Raw genomic sequence first — 24,461 nt, 5'->3', positions numbered from 1 at the left:
GTACATATGTGTGTATGTGCGCGTGTACTGTAGCTTTCATCTGATTTCATGTGGATTTCATCATTCATTGTCTGGGCTCGGCTGTTGCTCCTCATGCGCTCGCTGCATTGTATCAAACCGGGGGGGGGGGGATTCCAGCATACAGTCCGACAGCAAAGAGGGAGGAAAACAGCGCTGAAGCCCCTCCATCTGCTCCGGCTAATGATGATGCTCTCCTTGGCCTGGAGCAGAACTGTGTGAGGGAGATTTACACCCATAATACCCCCGAGGGCTCTGGAGCCGCCACCGCACTCCAAAACACCGTCACTCCATCACTTTCTATATGATAGCTGGCAGAGCAGGTAACAATGGACCAGCAACAATGTCTTTTTGTATTACTGACAAGTGCCTTATTTGGTTGACACAACCTGCCTCTGTGTCTGCGAAGTGGCACTGAGCACACAGGAAAATGGATGACAGCTACACCATTGAGACATTGTGCACTTGCAACAATCACACCACACTATGTTTCTTACAAAAAAAGAAGAACGTAGCAGCGTGTGTGATATGAGGCAGGCAAGACCAGCGCTGACTGAGGGAGCGGTGGCTGTCTTTACGAAACTCTAATTGGAGAGATGGCAGTAAGGGAAATCAGGCATCACAGTGAGGTAAACTGAACAGAGCTGCCTTTTTCCATTTACTCTATTATAAAGGTTTATAAGTTGTAATTGGCCTTCAATTTGGGAGCTTCAGACCCACTATAAACCCCTGTGTGGGCCTAGCCCTGACATCTATCTCCTAAAACAAGTGAGTTAAATGGTGAGAGGCAGAAAGAACGACTACGTGCGAGGGAGAAGTGGAGCGCTGCACTCCTCAGGGATTGTGTTCACACACAGTAAATGGAAGTGGCACAGCTCTGACCTTTGAGCCGCAGCGTACGAGCAAAGTGAAGGCGCTGTCAAAATATTGCTTCAGAAATGACAATCCACCTCGCCAGTCCCGAGCCTTGACATGGCAGGCAAGTGGAGAGGCGTAACCTGCTGATCCCAACATTACAAATGAGGGGATTATCATGACAACAAACCGCAGCTCGACACACTGCATACCCTAAAGATATTCTAGCGTTGCCCCTTATTATCAGCAAAGTCCCACACAGATAGCCAGAGATGACACTCGGGGCAGGCACCCAAAAAAATCATCACGTGTCAGGATCCCCCCCCCCTCCCATAAATAAAATTTCAAATCGGGCTTTTGCAAAATGACTTCCTCCCATCAGCATCGGCTTGGCTGCCTCGATATTAAACTTAGACTTTCCTAACTTTGGAATTTGGCAGGAGAGCAAGTTCTTTGCATCTTCATTTACACCCGTGTAATACTCGAGTCCACGGAGAATAACTCAATCGTAAAGAATAGCAAAATATCACAAGCAAATTACGAGTGCTCTGAGAGGAAGCTTGGGAGGAACAAAGACAGGCAGCCATAATTATATCTTGGCGTGTATAGCATGTCAATGGGCCACCTTTCGTTCTGGAGGCCATTCCCCTGGGCCCCTCAGGCATCAAAATGATGTCCAAATTATTTTGTGCTCTATTGCAGGATCGCGTGATTATCATATTTACTGCGGGTGCATTATGACAACATCGATGTTTACACCTGTCTCCGTGAGAAGGCAAGGTTTACACTCTGTAATTTAGCAAATGTACAGTATGCATATGAGCTTGTTGGCAGGGATTTAAATTAGGTCAGAAATGGAATACATCAATAGCAACCCATATGTGCATCTTTCTCTTTCTTTTCCCCCCCTCGTCCCTCCCCTCCCCAGCCTTCTTTGCTCAGAAGCTTGGCGATGAAGCAGCTTGACGACTGCAGAAGTGTGATATGTGCAAATCACATTTGCAGATGAGCTTGAAACTCCCTTTTAATATTCAGATATCAGACATTCTGCACTGAGAAGCCCGCTAAGACGCGATTCGGGGGAGAAAAGCGAGATCCGCGTCATTAAGGGAATCGTTAGAGGCTCGGTTTACGTTTTACATATTTCACAAAAATGTACAACCAAGTAAAAACATCACCGGTTATCTGCGATAACAATGCAAATTTTTGTCAGAGAGCACATGAAGATTCTGTCAAAATCCAAAGTCGCTCAGGTCTTTCTTTTCTTTTTTTCTCCCCCCCCCCACCCTTCCTCTCTGGCTTAACACCCCTCAGCTTATTGGCGCTTTGATTTCTTTCATATTTTTTTTCCCCGAGAAGTCACACAGACTGGTGGAGTCAAAGACGGTGAAAGGTATGTTTGCCACGAGGCACGGGAACACGTGTCCCCACAGCCTGCCAATAGCTCATCAAACACACAGGCCCGTGGATGGATGCGAGCCCGGCTGGCGTTTAGGACGTCTGAACAGCATCAGCTCTGCCATACAAACCAACCGCCGACTCCTGTTTGCTCGCTTCAGTCAAACCCACTGGAGAGCAGCCTCGTTCCCTGACCGCTCCCTCCACGCAATCGCACGGCGGCGACAACGCCACAGCAAGGCTGCGTTTCTTCTCTCCTACCTGCTCCTTTGTGGCATACTGTAGTGCCCTCGATGGCAATTTCGCTACTTTGCACATCCTCAACTTTTTCCCAACCGGATGACAGAACGTAGCCCCTGCAATTCCACCCCCTCCCCACCCTCTTACCTCCTTCATTTCCCCATGTCTTTAGCCCTGCGCCAAATTTGTCTCTGTGCCATTTTAATTACAGCCAAGGCAATCTTTATGGTGGTATTCTGCAAGAACACCAATCTGCAAAAAAGGTGATAAGTAGAACCGCCACCCAGCTTTGGTATCAGTAATAAACAGACACTTAATTGAATAATTTGACCTAAGAGGCTGATCCTGGGAAATAGCATGTTGGAAAAATTATTTTGAATATTGAAGACAAGTTCAGTGTTTTGCATGACGCCTGCAGTGGGGAGGTTGGGGGGGGGGGCACAGTGGTTTTGGCCGGATGCCCGCACAACTCACCAATGTGGGACATGGTAAGTCTTTGCGGAACAGATAAGTGAGCCTTTGGTATCCTGGAAGCACTCAGATGTGTGTGTGTTTTGGAAATAGCGGTGTTGGTGTTGGTGGGGGTGACACGTGTACACACGAGCCCCGCGTGCAGGCGTGTGCGTGCATGTGTCCGATATGTATGAGACGGTTTTGGGGTAGGGGGAGGAGGTGGGGGTGAGGAGTGTGAAGTGTGCCCACTCGAGGTCTGTCTCTAGCTAGCAGCCACATGGGCACATCCTCTGTGCCCCCACCCCCCAACCCATACCTTCCCCACACACACACACACACGCGCGCACACACACACACACACACACACACACACAAAAACACACACAGAGCAGCTTTCCGCAGAGCCTTAGAGACAATGACTCGCGGCACCTTCCTGTTTAAGGATAGCTGTCAGAGGATGATGGCTCCGATTCAACACTGCAGCAGGTTTGCACTGAGCTCCCTGATAAAACGAAAAAAGCAAAAGCCTCCACTCTCCTCTCTCTCTTGCTCTCTTTCTGTCTCTCCCCCCTCTCCATCCATGTGTGTCTCTCTCTCTCTCCATCACTCTCCCTCTCCCTCCACAGTTCAGCACTGATTTGACTGCTAGCATAATTTTGCAGAGGAGACTATTTGCAGATGCAGCAGAGTTATCAATCCGAACAGACACACAATCCGGGTCCAATGTCACTTCTCCTCATTATGTTAATGGTTAATACATGCAAATGAAAACATTCCGGCAATTTGATTTCTTTGAAGATAGTTTGCATATTGTCTTAGCCATAATGATGGTACACTTTCTCCCCAGCTTCGATTTATGCAAGGCTAGTTAGTTCATTTTTATCAGCTCTGAGTTCATTTCTAGGGCTACTGGAATGTGTTTTCCCCTTCCCCTCACTATTTAACTAATTAGGATTCAGGTACCATAAGCAGATTTTTCACGCTATTGGTGTTTTTCTTAATTAAGAAACAAATGAATTCTCCCCAGCAAAATAGATGGAACAACGGGATAGGGTGCCAGGGGCCAGATGCGGCGCTTCTTAATTAGAAGTCACTCCATTGTCTGAGGTTTTTTAATGAAGCCCCAATCTAAATGGATATCAAAAAAGCTTCTAGTGGAGAGAAAAAAAACACACACACACACACACCGGCCATTTAAAATAATAAGGAAATAAAGATAATGAAAGACAAAAGATATGTACTGGCAGCCCCGGCTCACACCTCCAGTTCAGTGCATGCAGTGCTCTCGTCACCTCTGGATGAGCCCTATTAAAACGGCTCGATCCCTCGTCGGCCTCTGCCTGCCTCGCAGCCATGTCTAATGTTCTGCCAAGCCAACAGTGAAACAGTCTCGTTTCAACTTCTCATCAAAGGTGGAAGTTTCATTACCCCGTGGATGGTTATCAACTAACTATTTCTGAAAACTGTTGCAGCTGTCAACTTCCTGTCTTGGCTTGAAAAGCAGCGGCAGCCAGTGGAATCCATGTTTATCACATCAGTGTCATTCATGATAGGCTGATGCTCGGCGCAGGCAGGGCCCACGCAACATTTCCAATTAGCTGGAACAAATTGTCACCTGAACACAACGTGTAGGGCGGAAATGGTGGCACACAATTAGATTTGAGCACCTAAGATTTAAAAGCAGTGCAGGTGGAACAAAGGGAAAAAGTTTCTATTTTCAAGTTAATCCCCAGCAGGATGGGTTTTCTTTAATTTCTTGCGATGCCCCATCGTTTCTCTAAGCTTCGGTGATACCGCTGCACTGGTGACTGAAGGCGATAACATCGGGCTGTTTTTGACTGAAATAAACCCCGTAGCATGCCCATATGTGCTGCCAACCCCATCAGTTCTTCTTCAGACGGCATGGCTTAGGAGCTCCCAGAGGATGGGCCAGTGCCCACTGATATGGTCCCAGCAACCGTCTTGTCCGGGCCAAGTATCCGCGCGCCCAGGGGCTGTGCCATCAATGCCATGACTTGTGCCAGACTGGATCCCACCCAGCAATCCATTTCAAAGGCTTTTTTTTTATGGATCAGGTATGCAGTGTGATTTTCCTTTCCCTTTGTAATGCGCCGTGTCAAAGGCGAGCTAGGCTGACTTTAAAGTCATATACTAGTTTTTTTTCCGCCTTTCATTTGGGAAGGAGACATAATTGATTTCTGACTTTCCAAATGTCAAGTTGGAAGAGATTAGAAGAAAAAAAAGAGCAAAGTCCGAAAATCAATCTGCAATATGGTCACGTTGATTTGGAAGGTATTTGCGGTTTAGTGCTTTTATTTACAGTAGAACTTTAAATCAGTGGCGAGCAAACGCTTGGAAATCGAGATCATCTAAATAATTCCCAGGGGAATTCGACATTCACGAAGGCAAACCTTATTGAGAAGTAAATGAAAACGTCATCGCTTCATCGTGCAGAATACAATTTACTGATTGATTTCTCCGGGTTTACTGGGCTGAAAACAGATTATTTCTTTAAAGAAGCAACTTTTCTAATAAAGAAAAGTCACTTTAAAAAAACCCACCTCTGTTTATCCACAAATTACCATAATCCTCTGGATGCTCACTCGTGTGCTCTCTCTCATTTAGAGCATTACTTGTTTATTTATATCTGTGAAAGAGATTAGAGGGGAAGATTACTTAGCACAGACAAACGGAAAAGCGATCAAAGACCGCAGGATAATGTAAGTCTTTCAGTGATTGCTCAGCTCTTTTCAAATCTACCGCTGGTGTATTAGAACAATGCGAGTGGCTGCGCTCCATACAGTGTGACAACAATAATACGAAATCCTCGGGGAGTGAACTGCATGTAAACACCGCTGATCGGCACACAGCACACTGGCACAAAGTGTCCTCTAATGCAGCAAAAATGAGCTTTGATCCTGACGAGGACACAGCAAAGGAGCAATCAGTTCAGGCAGATGACATCACTTGTTAGACATAAATGTGCTTTGAGTATCTGCACAAAGCAAAGTGTTTCACACCCCACTCTCTTCCTTCATTTTTTTTAGAAGCTCAACTAGGCAACATCAGACCTGAGTAAACAAGCAACATTATGTCCTTCTGATTAGCCCAAGAAAAAAGTGGACACGAATATGACACTCTCTCATCCAGATGATTTATGAAGTATGCTATGACAGCTGAATAGACCTTTTTTTTTTGCTTGTTTGTCTGTGCCTCACACATTTAGAGGAGCCACTGGTCCAAGCCAATTATCAATGGCAAGGCAGAAGGAACCCCGTCACTCAGACACATGTGAAAAATGAAGGTGGGAGGACGCAGAAAAATCGACAACATCTGGATCTTAAAAAAAGCAAACATGCATATAACCACAGCTAACAGCATCAGGCTAGTTCTCACACACACACAAAACTTTGCATGTGGGTATTTATTTGCAGCTGCAAATGAAGGGATGGATCTCAGGACCAGTTGGCTAATTATTTATCCTGCTAGTTTTATGGCTCTCATTAATTTCCCTCCTCTCTCTCTTTACCTTCCATTGAAAGTCTGAAGTCAACCTGCATCTGGTGCTGATAACGCCGGGGGTCTCAGCAGCCTCGCAGGCTCCCCCCTCTAACCCACCCACACGCACCTCCACTGGAGAGAAGGAGCGGCTTTCATACACGCAACCGCTGGATAATGCCATTAGAAATAGCACTCTGTGCTTCAAATCCACAAAGGATGTAATTTCTCAAGCAGGAAAACAGTATGTACAGTGTACTGGAAATGAACTGCTCCTCTAAATTCTGCGGCTTAATGGCAGAGCATAGAGGGAGCTTGATTAAGGGGAAGCACAGGAGAAGAAGCATAGATTGAGCACCAGATGCTGGTGCTTCCATAGTGATTGACTATTAACAGCTGTCAATAAACGATTGGTCAGATGTTTTATTTGTTACATGTTCTTCCTCCTTCATCAAATTGGAAAAAGGAGGACCCTGAACTGGATAAGCAGAAGACAGTGGATGCATGGATGGATGCTGTGCCCAGGGTAAAAAAAAAAGACAAGGGGGGGAAGACTTCTTAACACAAACGTGTTTGCATTCCTGGCGCTGTCTGGACTTTCCTCTTTTCTCTATCTGTCAAACCCTCTGCTCAGTCTCTCTAACTTTCTTTTCTTTGGTGGTTGAGAGTTATGACAGAGATTGGCCCGTTCTGGTTTCTTTGGTGAGATCACACCCCAGCAGGTCTGAGCTGAGGCTATCTGCCACTCCCTAATAGGCCAGTCTGGCTTCCCTGCACCATCCAACTCCCTCCCCCCCTTTTACTGCCCGTCTCCTCCTCCTCCTCCTCCCCCTGCTCCGCCACCATCACCTGTAGCTGTCCATCACATTCTCCCCCAGCACAACAATGAGCCCTTCATATGCAAGGACCTCATCATCAATCCACCAGCGAACCAAACGCCCAATTTGAGCCATTTCTTCCAAGAAGTGAACTGATAGAGACTCCATACTGGTCACACTTTCAAAAGCAACAGAGAGACACAGTGGGCGAGAATTGCTGAAAAGCAAATATTGTCGACTTTCTGCTGACTTCAAACGGCAGTCAGATGGCAGAGACTACCTAGGCAGTAAAGAAGTTGCATTACACACAACACAAGAGAAAGGGCCTAAAGAACTCTTGGTGATTCCTTTCATGTTTGTCTTTACAGGCAACCCAGAGCATTCATTTCTCTTCTTCTGTGCGAAGAAAAGTAAACACGGCCCTCTCTGCGGGCTCATGAAATTGAACAGTTCTGAGCGTTAACGGCCGGCCCTTTCTTTCTTCTGTTTTAGAATTAGATGTGTTAGCTCCACCGCAGCTTTTGGCATATTCTATATGTTGTTTTTTTTTCCTTAAAAAGCTTCAAATATAAATTTGCATTTCATTCATGATACATATTTCATGCTAAATCTGTCACCATTCATGTTCCCTTCCAGTAAACTCTGTTTGAAGTTTTCAAACTGAACTTTTCTCAGACAGTTCAAGAGACACATGCAGGTCAGCAAATCAATGCACCAGCACGCACACACGCACATGCAAACACAACACACACTAAATTTAATGGGAGAGAAAACTTAACCCAGTTAAGTTCTGTTTGAGTCTCCACAATGCCCCGGTGATGCTCTCTTGCACTGTTATTGGACTATCAGTGCTCAAGGGTCACGGGCCTGGGCAGTCAAGATAAAAGAGACCCTGATGAAATGAACCGTGTGGGAGCAACGAGGGCTGCTCTCTGCTGATGGAAGAAACCCAGTCACTCTGAGAGGTGAGACTGTAGCAGTGTGGTATTGACCCAAGTGACCTGGCTCACTGCTTGAACTCCAGCACACTTCGCAGCAAGACAATGGGCTTCTCCTGATGTTGGCGGCTGGCAGCCAAAGCTAATAATTATTGTAACAGCAGCTCTCTACAAACACAAATAAAGTCACTTCTTTGCATTGAAATGACTAAATTTAACCAGTTACATGATTAAATAAAAATTCTGAAAATTTGTACCAAAGCAAACATCTCCTGTGGTGGAACACAGCTAACCTTTACTCAGACTGCAGTGGCTATTATTAGCATGCCAGCCTTCCTCTCTATAGCATCACACTTAAACCTCCAGTTACTTGATAAGCGCAGCGACACACTGTTAAAGAAACTGTGCCATCCCAATATGTTTGTGCTGATGAACACAACGTCCAGCTCACGTGGTACTGCTCAGGGTGATATAAGACCACAGTGTAATGATTTTTAAAATCCCCACTTTCTGTTCGAGTTTGACTTCTAATAGCAGCTTTATTATTCCTGATTGCATTTCAATGCAAGACTGTAAACACTGTATCTTCCTCCATTGTGAAATTAAACATATTTTGAAGTTACTTTCTAAGGATGTCTAAAAAAAAAATCTGCAAAATTAGACCCATTTTCATTTGACAAGGAAGGTTTCTGCAGTTATGTTGTCTAAAGCTGTTTCACCACCGGTGTGTAAACAATGTAGGGCCTAATAGGAGGGGGAAAAGAGGATAATCAACTTATAGCTGAATCCAGTTTGTTTATGCTGTAAAGTCAAAATACACACAGGCAGTTCTGATGAAGTGATGTTTTCTGGTCTTGTCAGACAGCCATCCCTCCCTGAGTCTGGTTCTGTGGGATGTTTATTCTTGTTAAAACGGAGTTTTTCCTTCCCACTGTCATCAAGTGCTTCCTCATAAGGGGCTGTCTATATGCTGGGGTTTTCTCTGTATTACTATAGGGGCTTTACATTACAATATGAAGCGACTGCTGTTATGATTTTGTGCTATATATATAAAATTGAGTTAAATTGAACTGAACAGAAAAGTTTCTGAAAACTACCTTTATAATGGATTTGTGTAAAATGTGAATTCTTCTTCCACCTTGTCAGCAGACAACATGTGAGCAAATCTCTGCACCAGTGCAGCACCTACCCACCATAGCTTTCTACATTCCTTGAAATATTCAGGCAAAGTTGGAAACTGACAAAAATAAGGAGAGTTTTCAATATTCCTCCACATATGATTGAGCCGATGACACAAATCGTTATTTACCACTTTCACATCAGAGACATGCACTGTATCGCTATCATTGAGCTGGTCAATATACATCACTTCGCCCCAAAGGATTACACCTCTTATCTGAAATGATATTCAATAAAGTGTAACTGCAAGAAATACCGAGTGGAGTGTTCTTGCTTGGATCTGGCTTATGCTGTGAAAAAAAATAACACTTTATTGGAATTAAGATCCAAGTCAAGATTACCTGAAGAAACAGCAGTTAGATTTCTGTTCCAGTGCCACGTCCTACACTTTATTCTCAGCTGCCTGGGGACTAGACCACAGTGTACCATTCCCCACGAGCCATGGGGGTGTAATAGAATGCCTTTATGAAATATATAGCGACGCCCCAGCACCTTCAGATCATAGCATGGGCTAAAGCATTTGGTGAGACTAGCTGGAGAGTCTGTGAGTGTGTGAGGCAGAGAGAGGGGGTAAACTAGGTGTTGTTGGCGCCTGACTAATACAGTCTTCCAAAAAAAAACCCTGCAGCCCAAAAAGCCAGTGAGGCGACGGCAAAACTTTCCCTGTAAAAACTCTAATATCATCAAGGTGCACAGAATGATACCACTCACTAATTTGTGAAGCCTAATTAGCTGCTGCAACTTCCCTCCTACTGCTGTGCCATCCATTTAGGGCTTCTAGCAAAGCGGCCATCAATAACTACAGTGAGATGAAGTTAACTCCAGTATGTTCGACTTGGGCTGGAACAGTAGGAGGAAGGTTTCTTCTCTTACATACTCATCTTTTTATAGCTTACATACAGCAGCTGTCATTAGATTTTCCTTGTACTTGCTGTATATAAAGAGGCTTTTAAAGTCGAATTTACTGCAATAACTCCTGTCATTGTGCAGTCTCTTTTCATTTTTAGTGTTTTGTTTTTCTCTGACATGAAAACCCACAGACACAGACACACAAGCGTGCGCACACAACCCTCACCCCCACATGGCCAAGCCCCAGCTCTGCACTGTATAGCTTTTCTTTTGAATTTGATAAAGGCTTCATCGAGTGTGGTTAGAGCACTTGGGCTGAGGATCTGATGACAATTGTGGGGGTCTGTCACACAAAAAGCACACACACTGTAAGTACATTCTAATTAGCTGATGTATGCAGGACCTCATCCACATTGGAGGGGTATCAAAAAGCAATCAACGCCCCATCCCTGATGAGCTCAGAGAAACACAGAGATCCACATTGTCTATGGAAAGATGATGCGTGGCTGGACCTCCGCTCGGCTTTCCAAAACCACCATAATGCCATGCAATCATAAGACATTATGCACAGATCTGAACCCCAAAGTCACAGGATAGAGGAAAAAAATGAGTAAAGGGAATATTGAGTTCATAATTCAAAAGCCTGATTATGATGGGCGCTCTTGTGAAAAGCTGGTGCTGAGAGCCAGAAGTGGGAGAATTGGCCTGTGAGTGCCACAAAATGTGGTTATAAATGCAGAGGAGAAGCATGTTTAAAAAACTGTCATGATCAAGAGCAATACAGCACCAGATAGCAGAGAAATCAGCAGAGTTAAGATGACAACTAGTTGCCATGGAAAACTGAAAAATAAAAATAAAAATTAAGTCAGCAGCAGAGAGTATGGGGACAATTCTGAAAGTGATTCTTCTCAGTGGAGGGAAATCAAATAGAAATACAATATCAGCCACAGCAGAACTGTACCTTATCAGCATGAAAATGGTGAAAAAAAATGGAATATCCTAAACATATGATCTAGGATTCTGTCAGCCATTCATAATCTAATTTGACCCCAGGCCGTGCGGCCAATTCGTTTCAGTAAAGACCATAGGTGTTTTAGCTGCAGGCTCCAACGGAGAGAGGCATGTGTGTCGCACAAAGACCATCGGTTAGCGACGTACCGAAAGGGACTCTGTATCACCATCTTATCTTCAAAGGACTGGGCAGGGGCTCAGGGGAGCTGTGCCACCACCTCGCCTCCACACAGACACACACAGAGGGGGGATTTGGACCTGCAAGCAGGAACCAGAGATCTCTCGGCCGGCACCCAGGCCTGGACCCTCCTCCAACTCGCCCGCGGAGAACAGGCAGGGTTCCTGCACACGCGGCACGACATCAGTGAGCTGATCCCCCCCAGCACCACCACCACCAGCCTCCTCCTCCTACTTATCCCCACCAAACCCACCCGCCCACCCGCAAAACCCCCTCCGCCGACTGCCTGCCCATTTGCTTCCTGGCCTCAGCTTGACGGAGGGGATGGGATCTGAACTCAACTTAGACACAGAGTTTCCACATTTCACAGATGGCTGGGAGAGGCTTTGCATGGAGGTGAGGAAACAGAGAGGGAGAAAAGAGAGAGTGAGAGAGAGAGAGAGTCTCGGCGGCGAAGCGGGGCCGATTTCACACCGCGGTAGAGTGCGCTAAAGCAGGCCGCCGTTAATCCACTCACTGAAGGGAAGGCCTGGAGCTATTCCGCCGCCCGACCGCCATCTCCCTCCACAAAGCCATAAATGGTGCATTATACAACTGGGCTTCAGAGACACTGCTGATATGCTGATAGGTGGCAGACAAAGACCAAAGCAACCACAGGAGCGGAGCCACATGCAGGACTGAGGGGCCTTAGTGCCGGAGCAGAACAGCACACACGTATTCCGCCATGGTCTCTCAAACACTGTACCTGCTGAGGTGTGCACGGTTAAGAGCGCTATATCTGTACTGCAGATCAGAGTTAGTTCAACCTCTGGATTCAGGCCTCGAGACAGAGACGGACATGCACTAACACTCCTCCCTCTTCTTCTGCTCTCCATCAAAATAGCCCCCCATCCCACCCCTTCTTTATCCCTACTGTGAATTCATATCTGTAAAGTTACCAAATGTCTTGAAGATGAGCCTTTGAGCTTATGAAAGGCAATCATTCGGAATGAAAAGAGACAGGAAATATATAAACATGGGGGAATTTAAATAAATCGCCACAAAGAAGAATCACGGAGAGGGCAGCGAATTATGTAACGATAAGACAGCCACCAGCCTAAGCCACAAAATGAGATGTTTTACATGAAACGAACAGCGGTCTAGATTAGAGAGCCATCCTGTTTAGACATGAAGCCAATTGGGTTGATATCACATGTAGAGAAAATTTGAAAGATAAGTGGGAACTATGAGAATTGTTATAATCCAACTGTAACAAAAAGCTGAAGTATATTGGCTTTTCGCCCCAGAAGCACTGCACGATAAACATCTGCGATGAAAGAAGTTCATTACTTGTGCGCTGTGAAATGTAACATGCTGTATTATGAGTCTATGCCAACCTACAGCAAGGCAGCCTCTAAATGAAGCCTCAGCCATTTAATGGACATCATTAGGTGAAAACATATAAGAGATAATTATGGTAATTACAAATCCCTTTTATTCACCCTGAGTCTTTGACAAGAAGGTTGTCATATCAACCACTTCAAACAAACAAAGAGTTGTTGTCTCTTCCCCTAAATGATGTCCGGTTCCATTTGGATGGGAATTGTCTTCGGATTATCCTTTTTTTATTGTTTGGTTAGTGGCTCTGAATGGGCCCCGCGTTTCTTTCAGTGAAAACTTGATTAAAACAAGTGATTCACAATAGTAGAATTTGACTTGCATTTGCATAGCCACTTCATTACAAGTGAGACCTTGATCTTGAAAGCAGACCCACACAAAGCTAATGGACATGTCTGTTATGACTATTAGAGAAGGGCCCTCGCAGGAACTGAGGCCTCCTATTAAATATCACAGACATCACCGAGGGCTCCCAACTCCCGCCTTATTAAATTTCAGCTCGGTAACAATGGCTAAAAGGAAGAAGATGACAAACACTGGCGATATTACGGCCTATTCTGGGTTTGTCTTGGTTAAATCTGATCCAAGTGTTACTGTTCTTTTGCCGCAAAGGGGTCAACTCCAGAGCAACCCGAGTGATATGTGATCTAAACAGCAAGAGCGGATGAAATATTGGATGGAACATCTTTAGAGAGTGTCTGAGAATGAGGTTGGGGTAGGGGGTTGGTTTGGGAGGGGGGTAGTGAAAGACTTGGGTGTTTATTTACAATATGCATCCAATCATCCTTTGTCACCGTTCCATGTTCGCCTTTTTTCCCCCCGAAACCACAAAGAAGAACACTCGCCGGCGATTCCATTTTTGGCCTCTTTGCTATACAAACTGGTAATATGGTGCCACCTTATCAGATCCCGCTTACAATAACAGATTCACTTCGAGTCAAAGCTGTTGTTTAACTTATTCAATCCCATGGAAAAATTCAGTTCAAACAAGTCAGGAGACATGTGCCAGTCCACAGCAGTTGATGATGTCAACGGGTCTCTGCTAGTACCAGATTCCTCCAGCACTTTCAATCATTCCTTGTGAGATTACTGGCAATAGGATATTACTGTACAAACTACGACCATGTGTCCTGCTGCCACAAAGCTTAGCAACATATTACAGTTTGTCAAAGCAAGCTATTGCAAGGGAGAGATAGATACAGAGAGGAGGAGAGAAGCCATTGACCTTTGTGTCCTTCATATTTGCCTAGCTTCCCCTCAACCCCAATCTTAAGAGTGAAATCATCTGATCCCAAAACTAACTGTCAACTGGCTTGTGATGGTGGCAAAGCCAGCAGACATCAATCAATCAGATTTTCTCCTCGTCTATCACAGGAGGATTTTTTTTCCCCTTCCCTGTTTTGCTGGAGCTTATCATCTGACCCAGTTGTTATCCTGTTTCTGAAGCTTAAAAAAAAACTTGATTATGGTCAAATGTATGTCTCAGAGATTCACAGACACATCCCAGAAGCAAGGAGGGAAAAAAAAAATATTATCGCCACAGAAATGAACACAGGATGTAATGATTGTAGCTTTTCAAAATGAGCCTCTTAATTCGACACTCATGCTGGAAATAAGGAGTTTGAGGCAGTTATCTTTGGTTTTCAGGGATGCGTGATTGTGTGAACCCGAGATAAAAATCCAATCTGATATCATAAGACAAAAAAGGCATTTGAGTTGGCTACAGCACTTGCTCAGTGTCAACAGTTTTTAGTAATTACTAGATAAGCGCTCTCTGAAATACACAGAAAAAGAAAATTGGCTGATTGTGAAATAATAGCAGCTGCATTTCTCTCTGGGTGTTTACTCTGTCACTTTCACAAAGCCCGCTTTGGAGATAATAAGAGACGCGCATTTTGCGGCGTGGCGTCCCTTCCGTCACTGGCCGGTGTCGCGCGGCCTCGCTCTTAAAACTGATTTTACAGTAAAACGCGATCGATCGTCATCAACCTGCTCCAGCCGCAGCGTATCGCCCCGTCCTGCCCGCTTCTGCTGCGGCGCTCCCCGCTAATCACACGCCGGCAGATGCGGCCCTCTGATCACATGATGTGTAAGCTGCGCTGTCAACAGCTTTAACCAGCTTTGCGATGGTGCAAATCAAAACACAGCCTCTTTAAAGTATTAACATGTTTTGAAGTTTGCTTTATATTTTCAGCATATTTGACACAAATTGTTTATCTATTTACAAAGCTTTGTCATTAGCGATTTTCCACCGAACCCTTAAGATGCTGCGCGTCTTGTGCCGTCCGTCTGGGGGAAAATGCTGATGTACAAATTGAACTGAAAAGCTTGTTACTTAATCCCCTGTTGCCACCTATCCCTTAACTATACAGCCTGGTGCATTTCAACCTGATGCAAAGTTCTGCATCGCACTAACCCCCCTCCTTCGCTTCTTTTCCCAACACATCCCCGGTAATTCCTGCCAAGCTAGAGATTTAGACTGAACAGCTATTAGGGTGTCACTTTCTGGTGTGCCAGCTACTATCCTTCTCTGGAAATGGTGTTCACCAAATCATCCCCTTTCATTATGCGCTCTCTTTTCTCTTTGTTTAATTCTTTTTACCCCCTTTTTGTTTTAATTAAATCACCATTCATTTATGTTTTATTTCCTGAAAGAATTTTTTTGTTACATAATGGCAAGTCAAACTCACAGCTTTGGCTAATAATTTTACTGTATATTGCTGACGACATGCTGTGACAATGCCTGCTGCAAAAAAAGAGTGAGTCACATTTCCAAGCGCACTCTCTTTCCCTTCCCTCATCCAAGATTCAGTCAAAAACCCAGCTATCAATTTTGACATATTCCATGAAAATGTTTTGATTCGCTGTAGCTAATTAAATTGAAACAAACAAAAAGAATCTTAATAGACACATAAAAGTTATTTATGTGCCCGGAATTGAAGACTGACAGGTTTCCACCCTTGGACTTTATTTCTCGCATGTGGCAAGAAGGCAAGTTCCTGCTGCTGTGGCAGAGTTGCTTCTCTTCCAGCTCTGGAGATGTCAAAGCATCACATGAATGTGACGAACCCAATATCCATATCAATGGTACATCAAAACCTCGGCACGGCGCAAAAATAACTGCGATACCTCAGAAGCAACCTCGGAAATCCCCTTAATTGAGCAGTATCTTCATTCCTGATCCATGTGCATCTCCAAGGTGAAAAGGGACCGTGCAAGTTAAATGAAAGAAGAATTCATGATGTGTGGCGGCCTCTCTTACTCACCCTGGCTATTTCCCCTCTTGGCTGGGGCCAAATGGAGAATGTTAAATGAGGCAATTGTGTCCTGGAGGCAAAAAAAGAGGAAGAAAAAAAAAAAAAGAAGCAAGAAGCAGACAGTGCCCCTGCTCTCTGCTCCAACCCTGAGGAGCATTTTGCAGCATGATGAGGTACATCCAAGCACCCAAGCTGTCGCTACCTAAATAGCTCAAGCCAGACCTAACTTCCTATACAAACAAGGCCACTCAAGTCTCCGCAGTCTGTATGTACACTGCAAATGTCTAACCAGGCTCGTACTTCACTGCAGGTTGAAAATAATGTTAAGGTCCTTACTGGAAAAATATGAACCAAGATATAATATTGCAGATTTCAGGTAAGACCCTCAGACAAGCTCAAGCTGACTCGGTTACTCGTTACTATCCACATTACATCCAAAACACATGTTACAATGTGTCCTATAATGTAGGCAACATTAAAGCATCACATGCTTAAAAAAAGGAAAAGAAAGTTCCACCCTCCCCGTCCGACAGATAGTAAACACATTCTTACACAAGGATCCATGAGTAAAACATAAAGTATGGAACAACCATGTAGAACAATTCCTGAAAATATTGCTTCTTCAAAGATTATAATACTTCTTCCTCTACTGGTTATGGCCTAATCTACATAACTTGTAAATCTCAGTCTTTCCAGTGGAAACAGAAGAAAATGGCAGTCACAAAAAGTACACATTTACATCCTCATAAGTCCTGTTTTGGCTGCACCAACAATCTAAAATCAAAAATTATTCACATGACAGAGAAAGTCTGAAACTATTCACATTTGAGAATATTTTGAGAACGTTCATATTTTATCTGAACAAATGCTCTTAAGACTAAATCAGTCATCAACACCGCTTCACTAATACAGCTTTACATTATTGCAATATAATGAGCCTCACATACAGCAATTTCCCCAAAACACACTGTATGCTGAGGCCTGTAGAAACACCAGGATGTGGAGTGAGATCTGTTAGCATTCTGCGGTCGTGGCTGCAGGAAACTGATCTCCGCTGCAGTCCCACACTGTCAGCTATACAGACATACTCCACGGTGACACCTCTGATAATCAAAGCTTTGTCTGGGTCTTAAAAGGACGTACTTGAACAACAGCGAGACCAGAGGCCCTCTTTGCTGTAATGGCCTTTGGACATCAATATTTAAATCTTACATCTCTGTTGTGATTAGAATGCTGCCTTTCTCTTGTTGTTGTTGGGTTTTTTTCACCACCCTCTCTCCTGAAACAAAAAGGCGGCGGTGAAAAGGGAAAAAAACGAAGAAGCTTAAATCGATGATCTTTGAGTCTAAACTAGATTCCTGAGCAGTTTGCCACTCTCAGCAGCAAGATAAGATAAACTCTCTTTGACCTAAGAGATGAAGTTGCCATGACGATCAGGGAGTCCACTTTCTCTATTGATATTTTGCTGATGTAACAACAAATGGAACTAGATCCTGCTCTTGATAATGGTGATTAATTAATACCAATATTGATCCCTACAAGGTAGAGACAAGGCTATTAACTTAAAGCAGGCTGAAAGTCAATTGTTACCCGAGGGCTCAGTGGGCATCATTGATATAAAATCTAAATAACCGGAGAGCAACACGGTTAAGGAGTGAAATGTGAAATTAAAAGAAAAAAAGGAAATCCAAGAACGGCAGGAGCGTTAGTGCAACGTGGTTCCGATTTGGACATTTCTAAAATTAACGTCTCGCTCACATCAGGGACCGTCAGTGTGCCTGGATAAAAACACAATGGTGACAGTTTGAACCAGCGCTTATTGGAATAATAGCAGTGGAATTCAGGAAAGAGGAAGATAAAGAGGAAACTGTGTGAGGAAGTGACCTCCACCTTCGCAGCAACCCTGCCCACATTTCACACTGCTGTCCAGGCACCACGGGCTACAGCCACAGAGACGGCAGGATTAGGCACCGGCAGTCCATCGGCTGCCAACCCCGGCTCATCCGACACATCACAGGGCAATGCTTTCAACATAAAGGAAGCTGCTACACGTTCCTCTCCCTGTAGCCGTAGCATAAGCAGCAACAGCAGTGCTGTGAGCACAAAGACTTTCTCGAGCTACAAGAAGCAATTTTACTTTAGAGACAATGAGTGCGGGGAGAGAGAAAAAAAAGCATTAAAAGGAGATGACATTCATCTGCATTGTTGTTTTGTGTCAAAAGTGAGGAGGCAATTGGGGATCCTTCAGCTAAGACGAGGCAACGGCGCAAGCTGTTATTGGCAGGGAACAGATGTTTGAGGGAAAGTTGGCATTCAACAACCATTCTTCTTCTGACAGAAATCAACAAGAGAAACACGAGAGACACGCCGTGATTGTCACCCAATGAAAGGGAGACCCTTAAATATACAGGGAGGCTGGCATGCAAACATTTTTTGATTTTTACACCCCCAAAACATCTGACTGCTAGAGCTGCCAGCATTTGCGGGCCAAGGGTGAAAATGCAGCGTATACTACAACTTCCACAGCTTTCCATATACAAGAAAGCAAAGCTGAGCTCAGTTGTGGGAAATATGGATGAGGAGTCTGTACTAGTGCGAGAGAGACAGAAAAAAAAGCAACCCAAATACATCAAGCTAACAGCTCCAATCCTTCTGCTAGAGCGCGTAACCACATGCTCGTCAAGCATACTGTACATGCACCGATGTATACACAAGCAAACATACACACATACGCATAAATCCAGATACAGGATGTTGGCAGACAATTCAGTAAACACTCCCCTTATCCCTTACTAGTGTAATCTGCCTCTGATAAATGCCCCTCAAAGATAGAAATGTCACCTGATATGATAAACAGCATGCTGACGTTACATAAAGTGGCCTTATGCTAAGGAGTTGGAGAGATTAACTGTAGAGCAGAGATGGGAAAAAATGCTTTCTGTGATAAAAAGCAGACTGCTAGCTCTAGCAGAGAACCTGTGGTTCAGTTTCAAGCCGACTAGCTGAGAAAAGCAGGCGTTATGTTAAGAGTACTCCAAAAAGCTCTGTGCACAGTGTGTTGGATTTGCAGTAAGTTAAAGGTCAGGAACAATTGCAACCAAATTGCACACAAGCGGGTAAATGAAATATGTTTCGTCTCACAGCTCAGAAAAATGACAAATACGCTATATCAGTAAGACAATGCATGGAAGAAAATAGGCCAGGAGAGCAATATGTAGCACTGCATCACTAATCCCTATTCCAACTTTATCCATGAGGAATTATGGGTAAAAAGAAAAACAAAAGAGGAAAAAAGAAAAATATATTACAACCATTATTGCAGAGTGCAGCTTTATGGGTGTAAGATTACTATCGCATGAGTAGATTAAGCATCATGACAGTATAACATAGTGGTAAGCTCTGGGGACTTGTGCACTTGCCACTCAGGTGCTATACAAGCTTACAGTAATCACTACAGTACGGTGCTTCATTCTGGTCGTGTGCTGAGCAAAAGAGCACAGAGGGAAGGCAACATGAATTCTCAGACGGTCCATACAGAGGAAGACAGCAGTAAAAAGGGAGAACACTAAGTCAGTTTAATAAGCGCATTTGACATTAGATGTCCACGCGTGGCCTCAGAGGGTGCTTCAATATGTTCCCATAAACAGTGGTTGGAGGCACGCTCCCTACATCATCCAGATTCCTCTTTAACGCCGTGAAACTTTGGGGGGCAATTTTACAGAAAAATTACTCTGAGGGGGCCTGGTTTCAATTCAGCCTCTTCATATCTTTCCTTCCTATTAAGCATCAAAATGTTTCTCCTCTCACTACGAATAGAGGTATGGACACCACCGGCAGCCGGGGAGAGCTGAGGGTGGGGGGAGTGGGGGGGGGGGGGGGGGGGGGGGGGGTGAGGGTTGGGGGATGTTGGAGAGGAGGAGGAGGAAGACATAGAGGGAAAAGGAGGGAGGGAGAAGAGAGGACAGAGGAAGAAGCTTGGTGGAATTCACACATCATATTACAGCAGCTAATCGCAATCCGCAGAGCATCAGCGATATTTTCATCATTCCTGTCATATTCTCCTGACCCGCCTCAGAACGACTAACAATCCGGGCAATTTATTGGCATATTGGCACGGGGTGATAAGGCTAAAAACAACAGCAGCTAGCAGCTGGCCCCAGGAGATGAGCTGATAACATTGATATGTGCTCCCACACAAAACACCTTCACCACTATCTCCTCTTTCTATCAAACTATTATTACAATAAAAGTATAGAGGCCTTTTTTTCCCTCTTTCTTGGAAAGCCAACAAGGGGAGGGGGATACAGAAAGAGGAATATATATATATATATATATAAATCAGATGTAACATTTCAGAGAAAAAAAACAAGAGGAGAAAATACATAATTTATCACTGTATTATCGGGATATCCAGGCAGCCTAATCAAGGAGCACTGAGTGACTATTTTTTGCCTTATCATCCAAAGTGGTGGAAACGGAGAAGGAATTATCAGCCAGCTGCAGATTGCTGGGCTGGAATTTTAATGGTAATAATCGGGTTTCTGATGGTATATCTTCTCTGCTTATCTTTCCCATTATCTGGCCTTATCTCCCCAGTCATCGGAGCAAATTAATGGTGCTCTTTCAGCATCGCCTTTTTATCACCGCTCAGAGAGCACCCAAGGGGAAAGAATAAGCAAAATATTAAAATACTGCATAAATCACAATTTTAGATAACAGTCCAATGTATGCAGGAAGGGGGTGGGTGGGTAGGTGGTGTGTGTGTGTGTGTGTGTGTGTGTGTGTGTGTGTGTGTGTGTGTGTGTGTGTGTGTGTGTGGAGGGGGGGTACTGCGCCCAACAACCTTTTTGTCCTTTAGAATGACTGTCTGTGCTGACTTTCCGTGCAGTGCCTCCTCGGCCTTTTTTTTTTTCCCAGAGTTCCCGCGGTGGGAGAGAGGATCTAGGCTCCTCGTGACCTTTTCTGCTTTCAAACCAAAAGCTTGATTATACGCCTGCACTCTGGCTCCATATTAACAAGATCTTACACATGACATACTAATTCGCCCAAAAAAAAGAAAAGAAAAAAAAAGGCCAGGTCACAGTGACGAAAGCGGAACACACTTGGCGTTTGGGCTTCCTTCGCTCGACAACAAAAAAACATTCGGATGCCACGATGGGATTGGTCCAAAAACTGAGTGGGCCAGTCACGTCACACGCTGTCGTGCCTCTTTGTTGATTTGAAATGGTTCTGGTTAATTTTTTTATGTTAATTTTTTATTTTGTGGCGCATGCCGACAAAAACACAACCACCACCACTGCGATGTTGAAGACAGTTTGAAAATGTAAATGATGTCACTGCAAAATGCTTATTTTCCATGGAAAGTTAATGATATAGCGAAGCTGATGTATTCTGAACATTAAAGAGGAGAAACTAGGTCCATACGTCAAAACAATTAAAAGAACACACTTTAAAGTACAAACTGAAATATTTAACACGTTAAACTGGTCAATTTTTCATTAACTGATGTGACGTAAGTGTTCAGGAATTAAATGAACAATCCAGAATTAGAGTTGCTTATAAATCCCAGATCCCTTTGTCTATTTTTTTAATATATGTTTTAATTTATTTTTGCATTTAACCCAAAAATATTTAAAAGGTCAACAGAAAACAAGACGACACAAAATCTCTTCTGTTGCTGAATCTGTGTTGTACAAATGTCAGAAAACGCTCGTGTATACCAACAGGCACATGCCCTCATGAATTCATGCATATGAGCTCTGTCTTCTCTGTCTTTCACACACACACACACAAACACACACACTTACATATGGGCACACAACCATTGTTTCTTATAGTCTAACCGTCGACAAAACAGTATCCTACTTCCATGTTACAAACTACAGCATGTAGTCTGCTGCCATTTCAACAGCAGCATACACTGGAGAAATTGAACACACACACACACACACACACACACTACTGTATTTCACAGGTGAACATGTGTTTAAGTCCATGTACCCGCCTATGTGTGTGTGTGTGTGTGTGTGTGTGTGTGTGTGTGTGTGTGTGTGTGTGTGTGTGTGTGTGTGTGTGTGTGTATAAATGGATGATTTCAGGCGCTTTAAAATCATCTAAGAAATTCAGAAAATATATGACAGAAAACTCTTAATTAAAAATATCTTAAATAGCTAAAATTACACATTGTAAATACGACACACTTTTCAAAATTCATGCAGGCCATGAAGTTCCACAGCGCTATTAAAATCCCCTCAGGTAAATGCAAACACAAATAAAAGCTGTACACAATTTCATCAAAAGCTGAAATGTGTGTAAAGCGCGCTGCACACTTTCCTCAGAGCAAAGAAAACAGTTCTGTTTAGTTAAAACTGAAAGTTGCTCTTTTGCAGCACTGCCACAATGCACACTTATCAATACTGCTGGCTGATATCTAAGTCTGACAATTTATTTACACACACCTGCAAATAAATGTGTGTGACAAGTGCACTTTTTTTTTTTTTAAATATGAAGAATGTATATGAATATGAAGTAAACTTTGTTATATATATATATATATATATATATATATATATATATATATATATATATATATATTAGTAATGCAATTCAAAAGCATTTTGGCCTTTTACACCAGTCTGGTGGTGCACCTTCATTCTTTCTGGCCTATAATTTTGAATTACTAAAGCTTAGGAGAGTCTCAACATTTAGCCAAAGTGATGCACACACATTTCTTGAGTAGGGGGCTGAATAACGGGATGCAATAACATCAAGCAGTTAACTCAATTTTTCTACAACTTTGCTTTGCAAGCGCTGAAACTTTTCGGCGAGAAGCAAACCGTTGGTTTGGGATTGGAAATCATCTCCTCTGAAAAAAACTAACAATAAAAAAAAAACACACACACACAGCGGAGGGAGACCGGAGCATATGGACCGTGACAAGGCAACACATGGGTGTCGATAGTTGAGCGCTGCTGAATCAGCTCCAGTGTGGTCACTATCACAGCGATATTCTGCGAAGTCTAATAAGCCCGGAGACGCGCCGTGGCGGCTGCAGCACACCGGAGAGAGGGAAGGAAATAAAAAGAAACTTACGTTTGATCTGCCTGGGGTTGCTCTGCTTCCTTCGGGACATGCCTGCTGTGCGGCTGGTCAGTGAATCCAGGTGTAGTGCTGACAGATCGATAGGTTTTGGTTCATCCAAGCAGCCGGTTTGGATTTTTTTTCTTTTTGTCTGATGGAAATTTAGAAAGAAAAAAAAGAAGAAGAAGAAGAAGAAGCAGAAGGGGGGCACCAGTACTTTTTACGCACAAGTCTATCGTTCCGTCTGTCTTTCCTTTATCTTTCTCGTCTCTCTGGCTCTGGCTTTCTCTCTCTCTCTCTCACACACACACACCCTCCCTCTCTCTCTCTCTCGCTCCCCTCTCTCTCTCTCTCTCTCTCTTTCTCAGCACCGTTCTCCGTGATGAGGCTGCGCTTCGCCGCGATCCGCACGGACTGACTGGGGAGGTGAAAGCGTGTTCGCGCTTTTGTTTGAAGATAAGGTTTGTTCCTCCCCGGGTACCGTAGCCGCGGCTTCGTGAACTTCACTTGATCCACAATTACTTTAACTTCCCCTTATTAATTAGCGTCACCGTTAATTAGCGCCCTGCTTTTTGTTTTGGTTTTTTAAGGGGGTAAATAAAAATCAGAGATGGAGACAAGCGGGGCTCCGGTCCCCTCCACAGTGTGGCTTTACAGGTTCAAATATAAGCAAAACACTAATCATTTGATTCAGACAAACACAATTTTTACCGCTTTATCTGAAGGAGGACATTTCTGTTACTTACCGCTTTACACCAGCTTTATTTAAGTGCCCTTTATCCTTTTTTTTTTTTTTTACATTTCTTTTGGTCATCTTAAAGACTGACACTCTAAAGATTATTTTTAGGGGAGAGCCATGCATTTATAATTTAATAATGAGCCTGAAACACACCAGGATTAACTCCGACTCAGTTTGGCCGCTTATTCTCCCATGATGCACTTGGATGCTCTGACCTTAATATGTTGACCTTTTGGCCAAGAGTTTAAAGAAGTTACATACAGTGCAGTTTTTGTTTGTTTGGGTTTTTAAACACACTTATATTTGTTATCAAAATTGCTAAACAACATATGAAGTGCTCGTGGTGAATTACTTAAAAAAATATAAGCAACTTTTTTCAATTATTTTTTTTCTTTTCTTTTTTTTATTGTAAATATATTCAAATGGACTCTGGAACAGAGCTCCCCCACTGATAAATAAACAGTTGATAAACTGTCAGTCAGAATGTGAGCGGCTTCTCATGCCTACAATTACTCTACCTGTTTGAGAGAAGAAGAAAATATATATATATATTTTCTGAATATTTAAAAAGAG

The 24,461-nt window shown here is 43.7% G+C and overlaps 1 protein-coding gene across 2 annotated transcripts in view; it reads right to left on the bottom strand.

Annotated features, from left to right (window-relative positions):
* The window catches only part of zfpm2a (zinc finger protein, FOG family member 2a), a 123,074-nt gene extending 99,270 nt beyond the window's left edge, over nucleotides 1-23,804 (bottom strand). The window contains exon 1 of one of the 2 annotated variants that reach the window (XM_004541608.4): nucleotides 23,162-23,804. In XM_004541608.4, coding sequence (XP_004541665.3) covers nucleotides 23,162-23,201 — 40 coding nt within the window. In that variant the 5' untranslated portion in view covers nucleotides 23,202-23,804. The remainder of the gene's footprint in view (nucleotides 1-23,161) is intronic. The other variant, XM_004541607.4, reaches the window with a different exon arrangement.
* Between the last annotated feature and the right edge of the window lie 657 nt (nucleotides 23,805-24,461).

This window comes from Maylandia zebra, linkage group LG11 (genome assembly GCF_041146795.1).
Source record: "Maylandia zebra isolate NMK-2024a linkage group LG11, Mzebra_GT3a, whole genome shotgun sequence".
NCBI classification, from domain to species: Eukaryota; Metazoa; Chordata; class Actinopteri; order Cichliformes; family Cichlidae; genus Maylandia; species Maylandia zebra.
Note: the sequence above shows the minus strand (reverse complement) of the source record. Positions and strands in the feature narration are given on the sequence as shown.